Source organism: Dipodomys ordii, unplaced genomic scaffold (genome assembly GCF_000151885.1).
Source record: "Dipodomys ordii isolate 6190 unplaced genomic scaffold, Dord_2.0 Scaffold2, whole genome shotgun sequence".
Lineage (NCBI taxonomy): Eukaryota > Metazoa > Chordata > Mammalia > Rodentia > Heteromyidae > Dipodomys > Dipodomys ordii.
This window is the reverse complement of record NW_012267218.1, coordinates 8,092,492-8,107,253: the sequence shown is the minus strand read 5'-3', so window position 1 is coordinate 8,107,253 and position 14,762 is coordinate 8,092,492. Positions and strand designations below refer to the sequence as shown.

At 49.3% G+C, this 14,762-nt stretch overlaps 1 protein-coding gene across 1 annotated transcript; it reads left to right on the top strand.

Annotated features, from left to right (window-relative positions):
- The first annotated feature begins 7,127 nt into the window (after positions 1 to 7,127).
- Serpina12 (serpin peptidase inhibitor, clade A (alpha-1 antiproteinase, antitrypsin), member 12) lies at positions 7,128 to 14,505 on the top strand. The gene is made up of 4 exons (XM_013015005.1): positions 7,128 to 7,761; positions 9,481 to 9,751; positions 12,705 to 12,852; positions 14,314 to 14,505. The coding sequence occupies exons 1-4, from the start codon at positions 7,128 to 7,130 to the stop codon at positions 14,503 to 14,505; spliced, it is 1,245 nt and encodes a 414-aa protein (XP_012870459.1).
- Positions 14,506 to 14,762: the final 257 nt, after the last annotated feature.

Genomic DNA, 14,762 nt, shown 5'->3' with positions numbered 1-14,762 from the left:
GGGACATACTTGTGGAGAGCAGAGACTCTTCACCCAGTGACTCACAGTCACCCTGCAGGGAAGTTCTTCAGAACTCCCCTGTCCAGCCTTCTCTCTTTACCAACCGACTCAACTCAGATCTCTATAGCAGCTTGGAGAATGGGTTTGCCTAAAGTTCCCAGGTGACTCTCAGGGATTGGACAACCCAAATCTCCAGAGAAATGCTCACTAAGGGACTTCCTTTGTACAGGACAAGTTGGGGACAGTCAAGTGTAGCCAAGGACCCCCTGATGGGGGCTGGGCAGGGCTGGTCTCTTGATTGGGGCTGGGTGGGGTGGGTCCATTGATGGGGACTGGGAGGGGAAGGTCCCCAGAGGGGGGCTGAGAGGGGTGTGTCCCTCAGACATCTCCTTCATTGCTCCACACAGCTGCCAACCTGCAAGTCTCCCTGGGCAGGATGGACAGCTCCTCTCCCAAGTCTACTGCCCACCCTGGCCTGTGGCCCATCTCTGGCTTTGTCTCCACCTATGTCCAATTAGCCTGTCTGACTTCAGGCATCCTCATGCAGCCCATGTCACTGGGTGAACCTCCCCACTGGAGACTCTCCCCACACATCTCCTGTGGGAGTTTGCACCAAGCATAGACAATGTAGGGGGCAGTTGGGCAGGGCCATAGGATTCACATGGACCTCACCCTATCATTAATGGGCAGGGTTCTTTGCATCCAAGCCATGGACACAGAGTTGGATTCTGGGTCAGTGTCTCAGCCTCTGACACAAGGGGACCACTGTCCCTGGCTTCAGTCCAGTCCTCCATTGGGGGTCACAGTTACAGCCAGAACAAAGGACTCTTGTCCACTCACAGGTACATCCAACCAATGCACATAGGCTCCTTGAGGAAGGGAAGAAGAAAGGGAGAGAGGCAAATCAGGTCAAACAGGGCCTGGCCACCAGCCAGGATTGCTTCTCTCCAAGAAGGCATCACTGGGCCACGTGTCTGTACAGCTTTGGAAACGAGAGCCACAGCTTTGGAAAAAGGAGGCATCCCTTTTCTGGGCCTTTCTGGTGCTCTGGTCATAGAATGACCATTGTGAAGCAGCGGTTTACGGGAGAGGCATGCAGGCTGACTGTTCTGCTCACTGGAGGTCATGAAGAGAAACAAGAATCGAGAATCTGTCTGTGGAGTTCATTGCCCTTCCATTCGAGGTCCACGGGTATTGGAAGATTTTCACATCACCTGTATCTTTCTCCGTGAGGTAAAACTGAAAATAAGTTGCATTATATTGCCAACATTTAAAACTTAACTTTAAAATAATGCCTGTTCTTTAAAGAAAAATGCATAAAAGCAAGAAGAGGCAAACAAGGGATATAACCCACCTGGGTACCCAGGGAATCAGCACAATTAACCCAGGAAGATGAAACAGAGCATCTAGTCATTCACTGTCCTAAAGGAGCGCAAGCTTTGATATGAATGTCACCCCAGCAGAAGTTACGTATGCAATCAGCTACTCATCTCTCCGCAGTCCTCTTCCTGGGAATCCACGTGGGCTCGGGTGAAAGAGCCGACAATGTGCAGGGATGAAGAGACCAGGTGTCCCACTGCCCCCCGCCACCCCCAGGACTCCACTTCTCAACCTCTTGCTCTGATTTTCCCTCTGAGTACCTCTCTAGCCCTCTAGATTTGCTTGGTGCCTTGGAGCTCAGCTGGTAGCTTTACATAGGTGACAGATGATTGGGGGTTGGTTCTTCAATGTCAGGACAACAGGCTGATCTAGTGGCAGAATATCCCATCTACCAGATCAGACAGCCGTTGGGAAACAAAGGTGTTGCAAAAGATATGAGTTGGACGTCATTAAGGTAGTCCCAGCCCAGTAGGTGTGGTCCACATATATCACCCTGTGGCCAGCCTCCGGCGTGAGGAGCCCCTGGGGAAGTGGTGTGGCCACTACTCTGGAAACCCCTATCACCTGACCTTCCTGGCCAGCTAATTCTATTGGCCATACTCTGCCTCTCCAGCAGACCATGGAGGTATAAATAAAAAAAAGGAAGGGCAGGTCCATTTGGCTGACCCCGTGGATCCCCTGGATACACTGTGAGTATGCAAGCTCCCTTCTGGAAAGATTCAGTGCTTCCACTCTATTCCTCATAAAGTGGGATGCACACGAAAGGGAGGATATGGTACTCTTCAAGGTGTGCCTCTTGGAAGAACGTTCTAGAACACTTCCAATATGTGCAGGACTCCCCTGGAGGACTTTGTTGATTCATCTCCATGGACATCTACTAGAGGGAAAGCCTGGGTGGGAGTGGGCATGGGGTGGACTCAAGAGACAGGCAGCTCTCCTTCCACCTGGAGCCCACTCTGCTCTCTGATTGGCCAGCCAGCTTGTGTGTGAGCTCTCCCTGAAGTAAGGCTGCATTCATCCATCAACCCACAGCCAGTCAGTGGAGAAAGTGAAGCCAGGGGCCTTGTGGCCTGCTCAGTACGTTTTTGCAGGGCTGAGATTCCTATTCTGCTCCACCATCAACACACATTGCAGCTGGTCTCCTTCATCCACTGGGGCTGTGATTTCTCCTTCCTCACATGAGGTCACTCGAGCTTTCCAGTCCCTATTTCCTCACTCTAGAATGAAGCTACTACTAAAGGGTAGGAGGACCAGGCCAGGCAAAGATATGGAAGTCCCTGAGAGTTCTGAGTCTTGTTGCTGCCATTCACCCTTTTTTGAGGGTATGAGAGTACCATGATTTCTTAGGTGGCAGCAGCCATGTGGCCCCTACCTGGGTATCGCTCTAGGGTCAGCATGAGGACTCAACTGGACTTCTAGTTTTCTTTGCTCTTCCCTTTCCCTTGTCTTTTCTTTCCTTTCTTTTGTTCATTTCTCTTTTCTTTTCCTATTTTTTTCTCTTTTTCTATTCCTCCTTCCTTTTCTTTTTAGAGACATCCTTTTTGTGTAGCCCAGGGTAGCCTCCAACTAGTAATCCTTACTCAGCCTCATGAATGCTGGGATTACAGGTATATGTCTTTATACTTTGTGCTCAAAAAATTAAAAAGCATGTGTGTTTCATCTTGTGTTTTCCAGGAAGGTAGGATAAAGTATATTGCAACATGGACTAGATAGAGTTCTTCTCTGTGAATGCTCACTTCAGCTAGGAGAAGACATTATGTTTCCCTACCAAGTTAGTTCCAGACTTGTTCAGGAAAACAATCATTTAACTTCTAACACATCTAGAGTAATTTCCTTTAAGAAAGAAAATCCCCCAACTGAACAACAGTATCAGTTCCCACTACAGGTGGAGCCTAGAGCATGTGTAGGCTGGCTGTAAGGATTTTTGTGGTGGTCTCCTTTGGGTGGGGGAGAATCAACATGCATATTCAAGAAGGATCCTCCCTGTCTCTCAGTTCAGGGGAGAGTACTTGAGAGTATCCAGGTGTTCTGAACTCTGCATGGAACTCTGCAAAGGAGCTGAGGGAATTTGGGGTTCAGAGGGCTCAGGGTCCCCAAGCAGGAAAGGTTGAGTGTTGTAACCAAGCTATGCAATGTGTCCCCACTGAGCGGGGAGCTAGGCTGTCTGAAGCTTGTTCTGCTGGGTTGGGGGCATGGGCAGAGCATCCTAAATGTTTTGATCTTGTTGATGCTGGTGATTGCCACACTTCTCCATCCAGTCATCCTCAGGACGAGGTGGGAGGGAGAATATTGAGAGAGAGAGAGCTGCTGGAGAAGGGGAAGCTCCTCTTCTCAGTGAATGGCCCCACCACACATCTGGTAGACCTTGTGTAGCCTGAGTGCTCTATTTCCTTCTATCTTGCTTTCCCAGCCTGCTGGGGGAAGTACTCTATAAAACTATGAATCTACTCATCCACTCTCCGTCCACGGGTTCCACGTTCACAGATTCAAATAACCTAGGATGGAAAATAGTTGGGGAAAATTACATCTGTACTGAACATGTACAGGTGGTCTTTCATGTCGTATTCTCGAACAATAGAGTATGCCAACTCTTTCCAAAGCACCTGTACTATATTAGGTGCCATGTGCAAGGCAGGCCTGATTCAAAGGGCTCAGAAGGATGTATGAATTTTATGTAATGCGGTGCCATTTTATATAGGAGACTGACCATCTGTGAGTTTTGGCATCTATGTGTTGGAAAATTCTGGAAAAAAATCACCTGGGGACAACAAGGTATGAAATGGTTATTATTTGTTTGGTTTTTGAGACAGTTTTACATACCTCAGGCTGGCCTCAAAGTCAGGATCTTCCTACTTTTCCTTCTAAATGCTTAGATTACAGGCACGTGACACCATGGCTGGCCAAGAGAAGAATGATTAAATCTGCTGTCGTATCTCATTGGCATTTTGCTCAGTGTGAGGGAGAAGCTGTGACCACTGTCTGTCCTGAGAGCTCTCCTGAGGGACCCCCTCAATGTGGGGGACCCCATCCACATGTGGACTTTAATCCACTTGTGCCATTTGTCCAGATGACTTTGAAGTCACCTGGTTGGGACTCTGTTTCTAGGATCAGTGAGATGTTATTGTATTTCTTTTCAGGAAAAGGAAATTATTTTTCCAAAAAAAATAGAGAATGTGAGATGGGAATGGTCAGGGAATTGAAATACTTGTTTTAGTTTTATCTGTCCTGTGGGTGTCCCAGACAATTTGGCTTCTATCTTATTCTCTTTTTTTCTTTTCTTTTTATTTAATATATTAATTTACTTTGTTTTGGGTAACAACCAAATACACACACTCTCTCTCTCTCTGTCTCTCTCTCTCTCAGCTAAAACTGCAAAGGATTGCTCAATAAATTTCAACCTATCAATGTATTGGGAAATAAACAGTGGCTCATCTATTTTAATTATGGAATAAAAATGGAGCCTACTCAGGCATCTTACCCATCTGACAAATTTGGGTCAGTTTAGAACCTGTGATAACAAGTAGAAAGACTCAGAATGTGTAGGTTGTTGAGCAAGAAAGATCCAGGATGGTGATACCCAGGGGGCCTGGGCAGGCGGCCTGAGAGGACTGCAGTGGCACAGGCTGGTAGAGGTGGGCAGAGGCAGAAAGCCCCCAGCCTGGTGTAGCTGTGTCCTTGCTCTGAGGGGTGGGGCCTGCCTATTAGCACTGTGGAATGGGGAAAGACCTCCCATTCAGGAGACGAAGATACTGTCAGTCAGGAGGTGGGAAAGAAACTTGCTTCCCATCATCTATGTGGGAGACCAACACCCAACCCTGTGATCCCCAGTCAGTTCTCATGGCTACAACTGTGCAGTAGAAAGACCTGGTGAATCTTCTGGTCAGCTTCTCAGCACAGAGCTTTGGGTGAGGGCACCCATGTGCCAGGGAGCTTTTCTAGGGTAGAGCACCCAGCAGTCACTCTGCCTGCTGGTCTGGGGCTCAGCCCAGGCTGCCCTGACTCACAGGCACAGCCCCTGGCAGCTGGCTCACTGCTTTGCCTCTCAGCTTGCTGGCAAACCATCTACTGAGACATTTTTGCTTGAGTGGCATGCCCTAACTTCTCCACTCCTGACATTGGGAAACAGTGCATGCCTGGGTGGCGATCTCCCTGAGTAACCGACACTTCTATTTTGGTCTTTTATAAACAGTCCAGCCCATGAGCTCCTGAGATCCAGTCTCTTTCATGTCCTAATTTTTTGTTGTGGTTGGTTTTGTTTGTCTCTAAAGCCTATTTTCATACATCCCACAGAGCCCTCTTGTTCACCACAAGTTAAACTTTACCAGAGTAGTCCTGGGAGTGGAAGTTTCTTAGATTAAAAAGAGGACGCTGGGCTCAGAGAAGGGAACTCTTTCCTAGATGTCATCCAGCTGTGAAGGCATGAAGAGAGGGGCTCCTGACTGCTTGGGTACCGTGGGATTATCTATCTATCTATCTATCTATCTATCTATCTATCTACACACATATATGCATATATTATATTACATCTTCTGTATATGTGTGAGATGGTTTGGTTTGAAGTGCAGGCCAATAGGGAGCTGGTTTCATCCGGTTCTCTGTGTAGCTTGTGTCCATTTGTGCTCTGGCTTTACCTTCAATTTTCTCCATGGGGTAATACAGAGTTTTAGACCCCAGATGCACATACTTTTGCCTAGGACATCTGAGAAATTAAGAAGCTAATAACCTAATATGGCAACAAACCAGCTCTGAAGTTCACCCTCATTGGATCACTGAAGTTACCCCTTCCCTGAGCCTGAACTGATTGGGTCAGGTCTATCTTCTGAGCCAATCACAAGCAAAGGAGTTTTGATTGAACCAATCACAAGTAGAGGAGTTTTGATTGTCTTGCACAAATCACATCCTATTTTGGAGCTGAGACTGGAGGCTCCAGAGAGGACTAGTTTGGGCAGTTTTTGCTAGAAGTTTTTCCACTATCATACCACAAATTTCTTGAAGACGCATGTCTGCTGTGGGGAAGGTTGCATCCCTAATGCCTTCACAAACAGAAAGGATTTGGGATTAAGAAACCTCTAGAAATAGGCTGGGCATTAGTGCTTGATGATTCAGTCAACCAGAAGTATCAGACACTTGGATTTGGCTGTGGTGGACCCTGTTGATGTCTAGCAGGGCCAATACACATGGCTGCTAACAAATCATAGCTACCTTTCTCAGACCAGAAGACTGTGGTGAGTTGATGTGAGCTAATGGTCCCAGGGTACATCAAGTCCTACATCTTAAGGACAGACCACGGTCACCTACTATCTGGTTCCATCCAGCAGCTCCTCAAGGCTGGCCAGCTGCTCTGGAAGCCAACCAAGGCTGGATTTGGTCTGGGACAGCACCCTTGCTCTGCTCTTTATCTTGTGGCTTCCCTACAGGCTCTCTTGGGACAGCTATCAGTATGCAGCATGGATGGAGTCCTGTCAGGCCTATATAAAGTCACTCAGAGGAACTGCCATGTCTCAGTGAGCTTCTACACTCAAGCCTCTCACTCGTGACCTGGGGTTGGTTATTTCTTGTTGCTGTAGTGATGAGAGAGGCTGAATGTGGTTGTGTATGGCAAAGCACTCAGTGCCACAATGTGCAACACACAGGTCTCTGTTTCCATGTTCATCTGTTCTCACTCCTGGATATTTGAGAGGTGATGGAGTTCTTTTGTTCTCTGCTAACCTCAGACCTATTGCTCCACAGGACAATCTCCAAGGACCATGAAGCTTATGCTGGGCCTCGGCCTGTTTCTGGCTGGCCTCCTCACAGCACAGAATCTTCAGCAGCCCGACCTTTCTCCAAGAAGCTATGAAGCCCAGGGCCAAGATGGAGAGTCAAAGGCCAAGAGAAACGCCCAGCAACTGGCCTGGCGCAATATGCAGTTTGGTTTCAAGCTGCTCAAGAAGCTGGCTTTCAGGAACCCTAGGCAGAACATCTTCTTCTCCCCACTAAGCATTTCCACCGCCTTCTCCATGCTGTCTCTGGGGGCCCAGGACTCCACACTGGCTGAGATAAAGCAGGGCCTGAGCTTCCGGGGCATGGCAGACAGGGACCTGCACGAGGGCTTCCACTACCTCCTCAAAAGGCTAAACCAGGAGAAGCAGGACGTCAAGATGGACCTTGGCAATGCCCTGTTCATCGACAGGAGGCTGAAGCCCCAGAGGAACTTCCTGAGAGCCGCCAAGAGCATGTACAATGCAGAGATGCTGTCCACCAGCTTCCAGAACTTGAAAGAAACTCAGAGGCAGATCAATGGCTATATCAGCCAGAAAACTCACGGGAAAATCCATAACCTAGTCAGGAGCATAGACCCGGGAACAGTCATGATTCTTACAAACTACATTTTCTTTCAAGGTAAGGTGTGGGGCATGTGGGTGTGAGGAGGGGAGGGTGTGCAGACTTGCATCAGAAGCCCGGATTCACCCCCACTGGCTTGTTCTGTTGAACTTGAACTCCTGTGTATATAACCTTTCACACTTTCTCAGGTGCTTGCCTTCCCTATCTGTGAAATAAGCACAGCAATACATCATCCATCACTTAGTTGGAGGGATTCAAGGTGAAAATGCAGAGACAAGCTTTGTACATCTGGGTTGCTCAGCTCTGTGTGTTCATTACTGTTGATGACCTCAGCATGCCTTGGTTGTAGAAGGTGGAGGGGGGCACTTTGATAGCATTTCTTAGATGAGCTAAGTGAAAACCAGAGAGAGAGAGACAGACAGAGAGAGAGAAAGAGAGAGAGAGAGAGAGTTCAATTAATTCCACTCCCAAGGCCAGCTGGTATGAGTTGGTACCAGAGACCATTTCTCACAGGCCTAGAGCTATGCACTTTCCTTCACACCAAGTGGATCCCAGAGTCAGGATGCTGATGTGGCAGCCACCACTGTGCTGGGCGTGGGTCTCCCTCTCAGATGTTGTAGATTTCCCAAGACTAAGGGGGAGACTGAAAAAGAAAAAGGAAGGTTACTCAAATTATCCACCCCCCCCCACACACCTCACAACCTCTCACCGTCTATCTGCCATACACACATACACAGGAACTGGCCAGAAAGATAAACATCAAAGGCTGACATCCCTCAGTCCAGGCCAGACCACCACTGCACTGCCGGTGACAGGGTCTCCGGAATTCCGTGGGGACACAGATGACTCTTACAGGGAAGGGAGAGCATACTTTCCCACCTGAGAGGAGATGCTGGAATTGCTCACAGTCTCCTCATCCCCTAGATCACTTTAGCAACAGGTTATGACCATGATTCTGACAGTGACCAGCATCTACTCAACATGTACTAGACAGAGAGCTACATACACTGCCTTCTTCTTTCTCGTTCTGTCTTGACGTAGTTCTAACCGATGCTTAGAATTATCATTATTAAGTCCGTGAATTAAGGACACCAAAGCCTGGGGAGATTGACACTCTTGCCCAAGGTCCTCCTTTTAGAACAATGAGGCCAGGATTTGCGCTTGGGAAGTTTGGCTCTCAAGGGCCTATGCTGGGGGCTGTAAGGATCACAGATTTGAAAAGAGATCTGAATTTATGTGCAAAGGGGTCAGAGCATCCTCAGTATCAAATAGGAAGAGTCCAAACATACCCTTTGAGTGTTTGCTGCTTTCTAGAAAGCTCCACTGTCGGCGTGTCCCGTTAGTTTCCCCAGCCCCACACAAGAGGGGTTCTTTTGAGGTTGACCTGGAATCCAATCAAATGCTTTCACTCAGTCACACTCAAAGAGACACTACTAATTGCCATCAACTCTCTTCATGATGACATAAACTTTGGGCTTTTTTAGAGCCTCAGGGACATCTAGGCTCTGGGCAGTCTGCTAGGCTTATAGCTCTGCAGCCCTGGTCTTGTTTTTACTGTTTTTGTCTTTGTTTGGATCCCTGGGCCTCACTCCAGGCCTCACCAGAAATCTTCAGAGCATAGAAGGAGAATGGGCATTTCTGGAGTCCAGAAAACCCAAACCCCTCCTCTCCCAAGTCCTTCCTCAGAATCGGTGTCCACAGTGAGCAGCGACTGTTTGGATTTGCTCACTTCCTTTCCTTCCAGGCCCTCATGTCATTTTGTCCTTCCGTCCGAAGCCAGGTGGAAATATGAATTTGACCCCAAGAAAACTAAAGAGGAGAATTTCTTTGTGGATGAAAGGAAGACAGTGAAGGTGCCGATGATGTTCCGTTCGGGCCTGTATGACATCGCCTATGACGACCAGCTGGGCTGCACCATCCTGGAGATGCCGTACTACGGGAACATCACCGTCGCCTTCATTCTCCCCGACAAGGGCAAGATGCAGAGCCTGGAAGAGGGCTTGAAGGTGGACATTTTCAGCAAATGGAAGAGTCTGCTTGCAAAAAGGTAAAAGCGGGGACCTGGCGGAGGTAAGTTCTTGCTGCTTCTTTGCTTCCCTCCTGCTCTTTATTTTTCTTATGGTGGTGTTAGCAAGCTCTTGTCCAATGGCCCAAGCCCTCTTTGGGGTTCTGTGATGAGCTTCTCCGAGGGTAGCTGCGGTCAGGGAATGTGTAGCGCCTCACTGGAATACAATGAGCCACTGCATCGGTGGTCATGCAATGGAGTTGTGGGAGCACAGAGGATGAAGCCGTAACAGGAGGTGGCAGTCAGGGAGGGCCTCACAGAGGAGGTGGGACTGTCAATGCAGGGCTGTGTGGGAGGGAGAGGAGTGATTGACTCTTAGGCCAAGGACACTGTGAGTGGGAACCCCTGGGGTGTCGAAAGAGCTGCCAGAGGTTTGCTGTAAATAGAACGATGTGTTCAACGTGGGTGTTAGACAAAGCCAGTGACGTGGAGGACCATACACTAGTCGATGTACAGTAAGCCTGTGGAATGTGTCTCAGCCAGGAGCTGTGGGTGGATTTTCTTGGAAGGCAAAGTACTGGTGCTGTCACAGTTGTGTCTGGGGGGCTTGGTGTCCTAGCTAGCTCTTGCACATTGAAGGGGAGTCACTGGCATGGGATGGAAGGGAAGGGAGACAGTTTCCATTCAGGCAGGAGCCTGATTCAGGCAGGAGCCATGTCTGGATTCCCCCTCCCTGCTCGTCCCAGGCTCCCTCCCCCTGGCCTGGCAGTCATCCGTCGGGTCTCAGCGAAGGTCTGGACTTCAGCGCACCCTGTCTGAGAGAGAGGCAGAGGTGAGGCCAGGACCAGGCTCCTGTGTGGCTGGCAGAACGGATGCTGACCTCTCAGGACCTCGGCAAGAACCGAATCTAGACTAGTCTGGCATTCGCTACAGAGGATTTGCACCGGCTTGACTTCCCATCTTTTTCTGATTTGCTGGAGACCCCACGCTCTGCTGTGGAAGCCCAGCCCAGCAGGCCTTGCTCACCAGGGAAAGGGGTGGACATCCCTGAACAAGTGACCAGCTCTTTTCAGCGTATGCCCTCAGAGCTGCAGAGCTGAGAAAGCTGGAGTGGCCTCATTAAGAGATTGAGAGGGGCAGAAGATGAAGAGAAGATGGAATATAGGGAGAATCTCAGCCTTCCACCCTGGTTTCATGGCCTTTTGAGACTGGGCTTAAGACCACAACTTTAGAAACAGATTGCAATGGCTTAAGACTCTACAGTTGGGTCTTCCCAGGTGCCCCAGCTGCCTTGCCATGTTCTGTCTGACAGTTTCTCACCTGAGTTTGGTTCTGGTGCTGGCAGTGGTACGCCACGATCCTTTCTCCATGGCCTTCTGCAGCCTCATGCTGCTACACTAACCGCACACAAGGGGCTCCTGGGCTCTGCCATCATAAGGTACATTAAGCATCTCCTGAAAGAGGGAATCATCTCCCCTAAATGCACTCATGCCTATGAAGAAGAAAACAAAAACATTCTTTTTTCTCAAGAGAAGCAACTACATCAACAGACAGGCATCTAAACGTACTTGCCCAAACTACCAGTGCATAAGACATGTCAGAATTGAGGCTTTCAGTACTCAGCCTGGCTTCCTACGGAAGGCAGAGGCCTTCAGGCAGCCTGGCGTGGCCCTGCTCCCCGTCTCCTGTGCAGATCCCCTCTGTCGTCTTCCCCTCTGAGAGGAGAGAGCCTCAGGCTCAGTCCTTGGGCTCTTTGCTGCCGGCCTCAGAGTTTTCACCACTATGCCATCACCTTGATGTCTGAGTTTCTCAACCGCCCCAGGTCTGTCTCCCTAAGTCCAGAGTCCTGCTCCCCTTCACTCATAGTTTCCTTGGATGTAGACTGCGATCTCTGTCTCCATGGCTATCAGAATCAGCATCTTGGTCCCGCTGGGAAGCCTCCTCCTATTGCTGAGCAACCCCATCTTTCCTTTGCTCAGACCATACCCTTTGACGTCATACTTATCATGATTCCCCCACCCCACCCCCCAGCAACCCTGGCTGCATGTCAGGAAAGCTGCTGGCCTAACTGTGGTCCAGATCTCTTCCCATTCTCTGAGCTCTTACCTCTGACTCACTCACAAGCTTCCGGACAGTCTTTAAGACCAATGCTTGTCCTCCTTGCCCATCACCAAGTGTGTGTGGTTGGCAGAGCTAGCAGAACAAGCTCTGAATATCCTAAACAAGACTACATTATTCCTCTGGTCAAAAGTCTACTGTGGCTCCCTGTCTTCTTCAGAGAGAAAGATGGCACTTGCCTGAACCCTTTGTCTCCAGCAAGGGTTTCTCAAATCTCTTCGTGTTTCTCGGCCTTCCTGATTCCAGCAAGTGTGTCTGTCCTTCCTTTCTGTCCCTAGCTCGTGTTCCCTCCTGGCACCCTGGCTGTATTTGCCTGTGTCTGGTGGTGATTTTCCTATCTGTCTTTCCTGCTTGAACGCAGTCAAGAGCAGGGAGTTCTGCCAATCCTGCTGGTCAATTCCCCTCTAGCACCTAGGACAGCATGTGCTTTGCAGAAGGTGCTTCCTGTTGGCTAGATGAATGAATGAGCAAATGGATAAATAGGAAGGTAAAGTTGGGAGCTGGCAGCCCTGGTGATGGTAACTCAAGTCACTGGACTGAATGAGGCTTCTGAGCAAGGAGTAAAGAGAGAAAGATGGGCTTATGCCCTGCCGAGCCCTGTCCAGCAGCCTCCTTTTGTACATGTCTCCCAGAGCCATAGATCCTCTGAGTGTGGGCTCCATTGGGACTAACATGGAAAGGTCATCGTGAGCATGGAGTGTCTACTCTGGGGTCTGAGGGTGAAGGAGCCTCTCCTCTTCCAGTGAATAGTGAGGTCTGAGAGCTTTGGCTCTGATACAACAAAGTTCCCCCCGGGCATCTCTCCTGCCCCTCTCTCCCCTCCCACCCCCCTATGGGAGGTAATCCTCCCTCTCACCCTCCCATCTCCCCTTCCCAGGGTGGTGGATGTGTTCGTGCCTAAGCTCCACATCACTGGGACCTACAACTTGAAGAAGACCCTGTCCCAACTGGGCATCAGCAAAGTCTTCGAGGAGCACGGTGACCTCAGCAGGATCTCCCCCTACCGCAGCCTGAAAGTGGGTGAGGTAAGCCTGCTGCTGGCTGCCCCTCCCACACTGGAGCCCTCACAGTCAGGGCCACAGGGTCACAGCCCACGCGCCCGCCAGGACCCCACCCACCAGACAGACAGGATTCATAACCAATCAGGATGAGAAGCAGGCCCAAGCCTGGTCTGTCTGTGGTCTCTGACAGGGTGAGCATCTTCCTATTTGGGGAAAAAAGAGGACTATCTAGGTAGGGTTATCACATTTAGAAGATACACTATATTTCGTTGAATTTAAAATTTAGAATAATAATGATTAGTTTGAGCATAACTATGTCCCAGATCTTGCATGAGACATATTCCATATTGAAATATATTCATTATGAATCTTGAATTAATTTTTTTCTGCAAGTTTTGGGGCTTGAATTAGCACCCTGAGTGCTGTCTCTGAGCTTTTTTTGCTCAAGGCTAGTGCTCTGTTACTTGAGCTACAGCTCTACTTTTGGATTTATTTTATTAATGGGAGATTAGAGTCTCGTGCATTTTCCTTGCCAGGCTGGCTTCAAACTGCAATCCTCAGATCTCAGCCTCCTGAGTAGCTAGGATTACAGGTATGAGCCACTGGTGCCTGCCTTTGAATTAAAGTTTAATTAGATGTCTTGTATACTGTACCAAATCTAGTTCCAGTGGGGGTGGTGTTGAGGCTTTCAGAAGCAGGGACAAGTGTGGGGAGAAGCTCAGTAGAGGAAAGGGCAGATCGAAGGCAGAAGGTGGAAAGTTAGGGGTGTGGTTGGGGGCTGGCTGTACTAAATGGGGTTAAGGAGAAGTGAGGCCAGTCTTGGAGGGATCTGGGTTGGCAAATCTGAAGGTACAGAATCTGTTTTCGATTTGTATGAAGAAGACACAGAATTTTCTGGTTTGATTTTTTTCCTTTCTCAGTTTTTAGACTCCCCTTCCCCTGAAAAAAAGTTCAAGGCCAGCTCATCATTTATCATAGGCCGTTGCCAAGCTCAGTGGCTTGTTTCTTTTGCGTAGTTAGCTGTGCTGAAAACTATGGCCCTAACGTAGAATTTTCAGTAAGGGAAAATGTTGACGTTCTGTAGACCAGAATGAAATATGTGCATCTCATACCGCCCATCCACTGCCCTGTATGCATCCACCAAGATACAGGGCAGTGGATCAGGGTGGAGGAACCTCCTACAGCTGATGCACAGCCTCTGTATCATCAACAGAGCTGAGCTGACCGCCCAGGTCCTTCTGACCATCACACCTGATCAGTCCCTGGAATTCCTGGGATAGCAAGTCTCCTTCTCCTCTATCTGCTCATTAAACATCATCCAGGTGACAGCAGGAGTGCCAGTGTCCCCATATGGCTGGCACCAGCACTGAGTTACAATGAGACTGGCCAACTTTGGCCAAGCTGGGTCCCTCTCTGACCTCTTTCCTCTGGCCCACAGCCTCTGAGTGGCTCAGCTAGCACTGACTTTTCCCTTGCTTCCCACAGGCAGTGCACAAGGCTGAGCTGAAGATGGATGAGAAGGGTACAGAGGGGGCTGCGGGCTCTGGAGCCCAGACACTGCCTATGGAGACCCCGGAAAAACTCAAGTTAGACAGACCTTATATGCTACTGCTTTATGAGAAAATCACCCCTTCCATGATTTTCCTGGCAAAGATTGTTGACCCTAGAGGGCAATAAAGAGGAATCTTGGCTTACTGCTGCTCTCCACACCGGCTGAAAACATTACATCTGCTAGAGATGAGGCTTCAGACATATTCTGACCAAATCCTGCTCCATCTCCATCTCCCAAGGCTGCTGCGGAGCCACATAGCTGGTTCTTGGGGTTTCCAGGCTCCACAGCTGTGTGTCCCCCTCCCTGCCCATGGGGATTTCCATGTGAGGTGCCACACCCCACCCACTCAGCTGTGTCCTGCTTGCCAAGGCTGTGGTGGGTA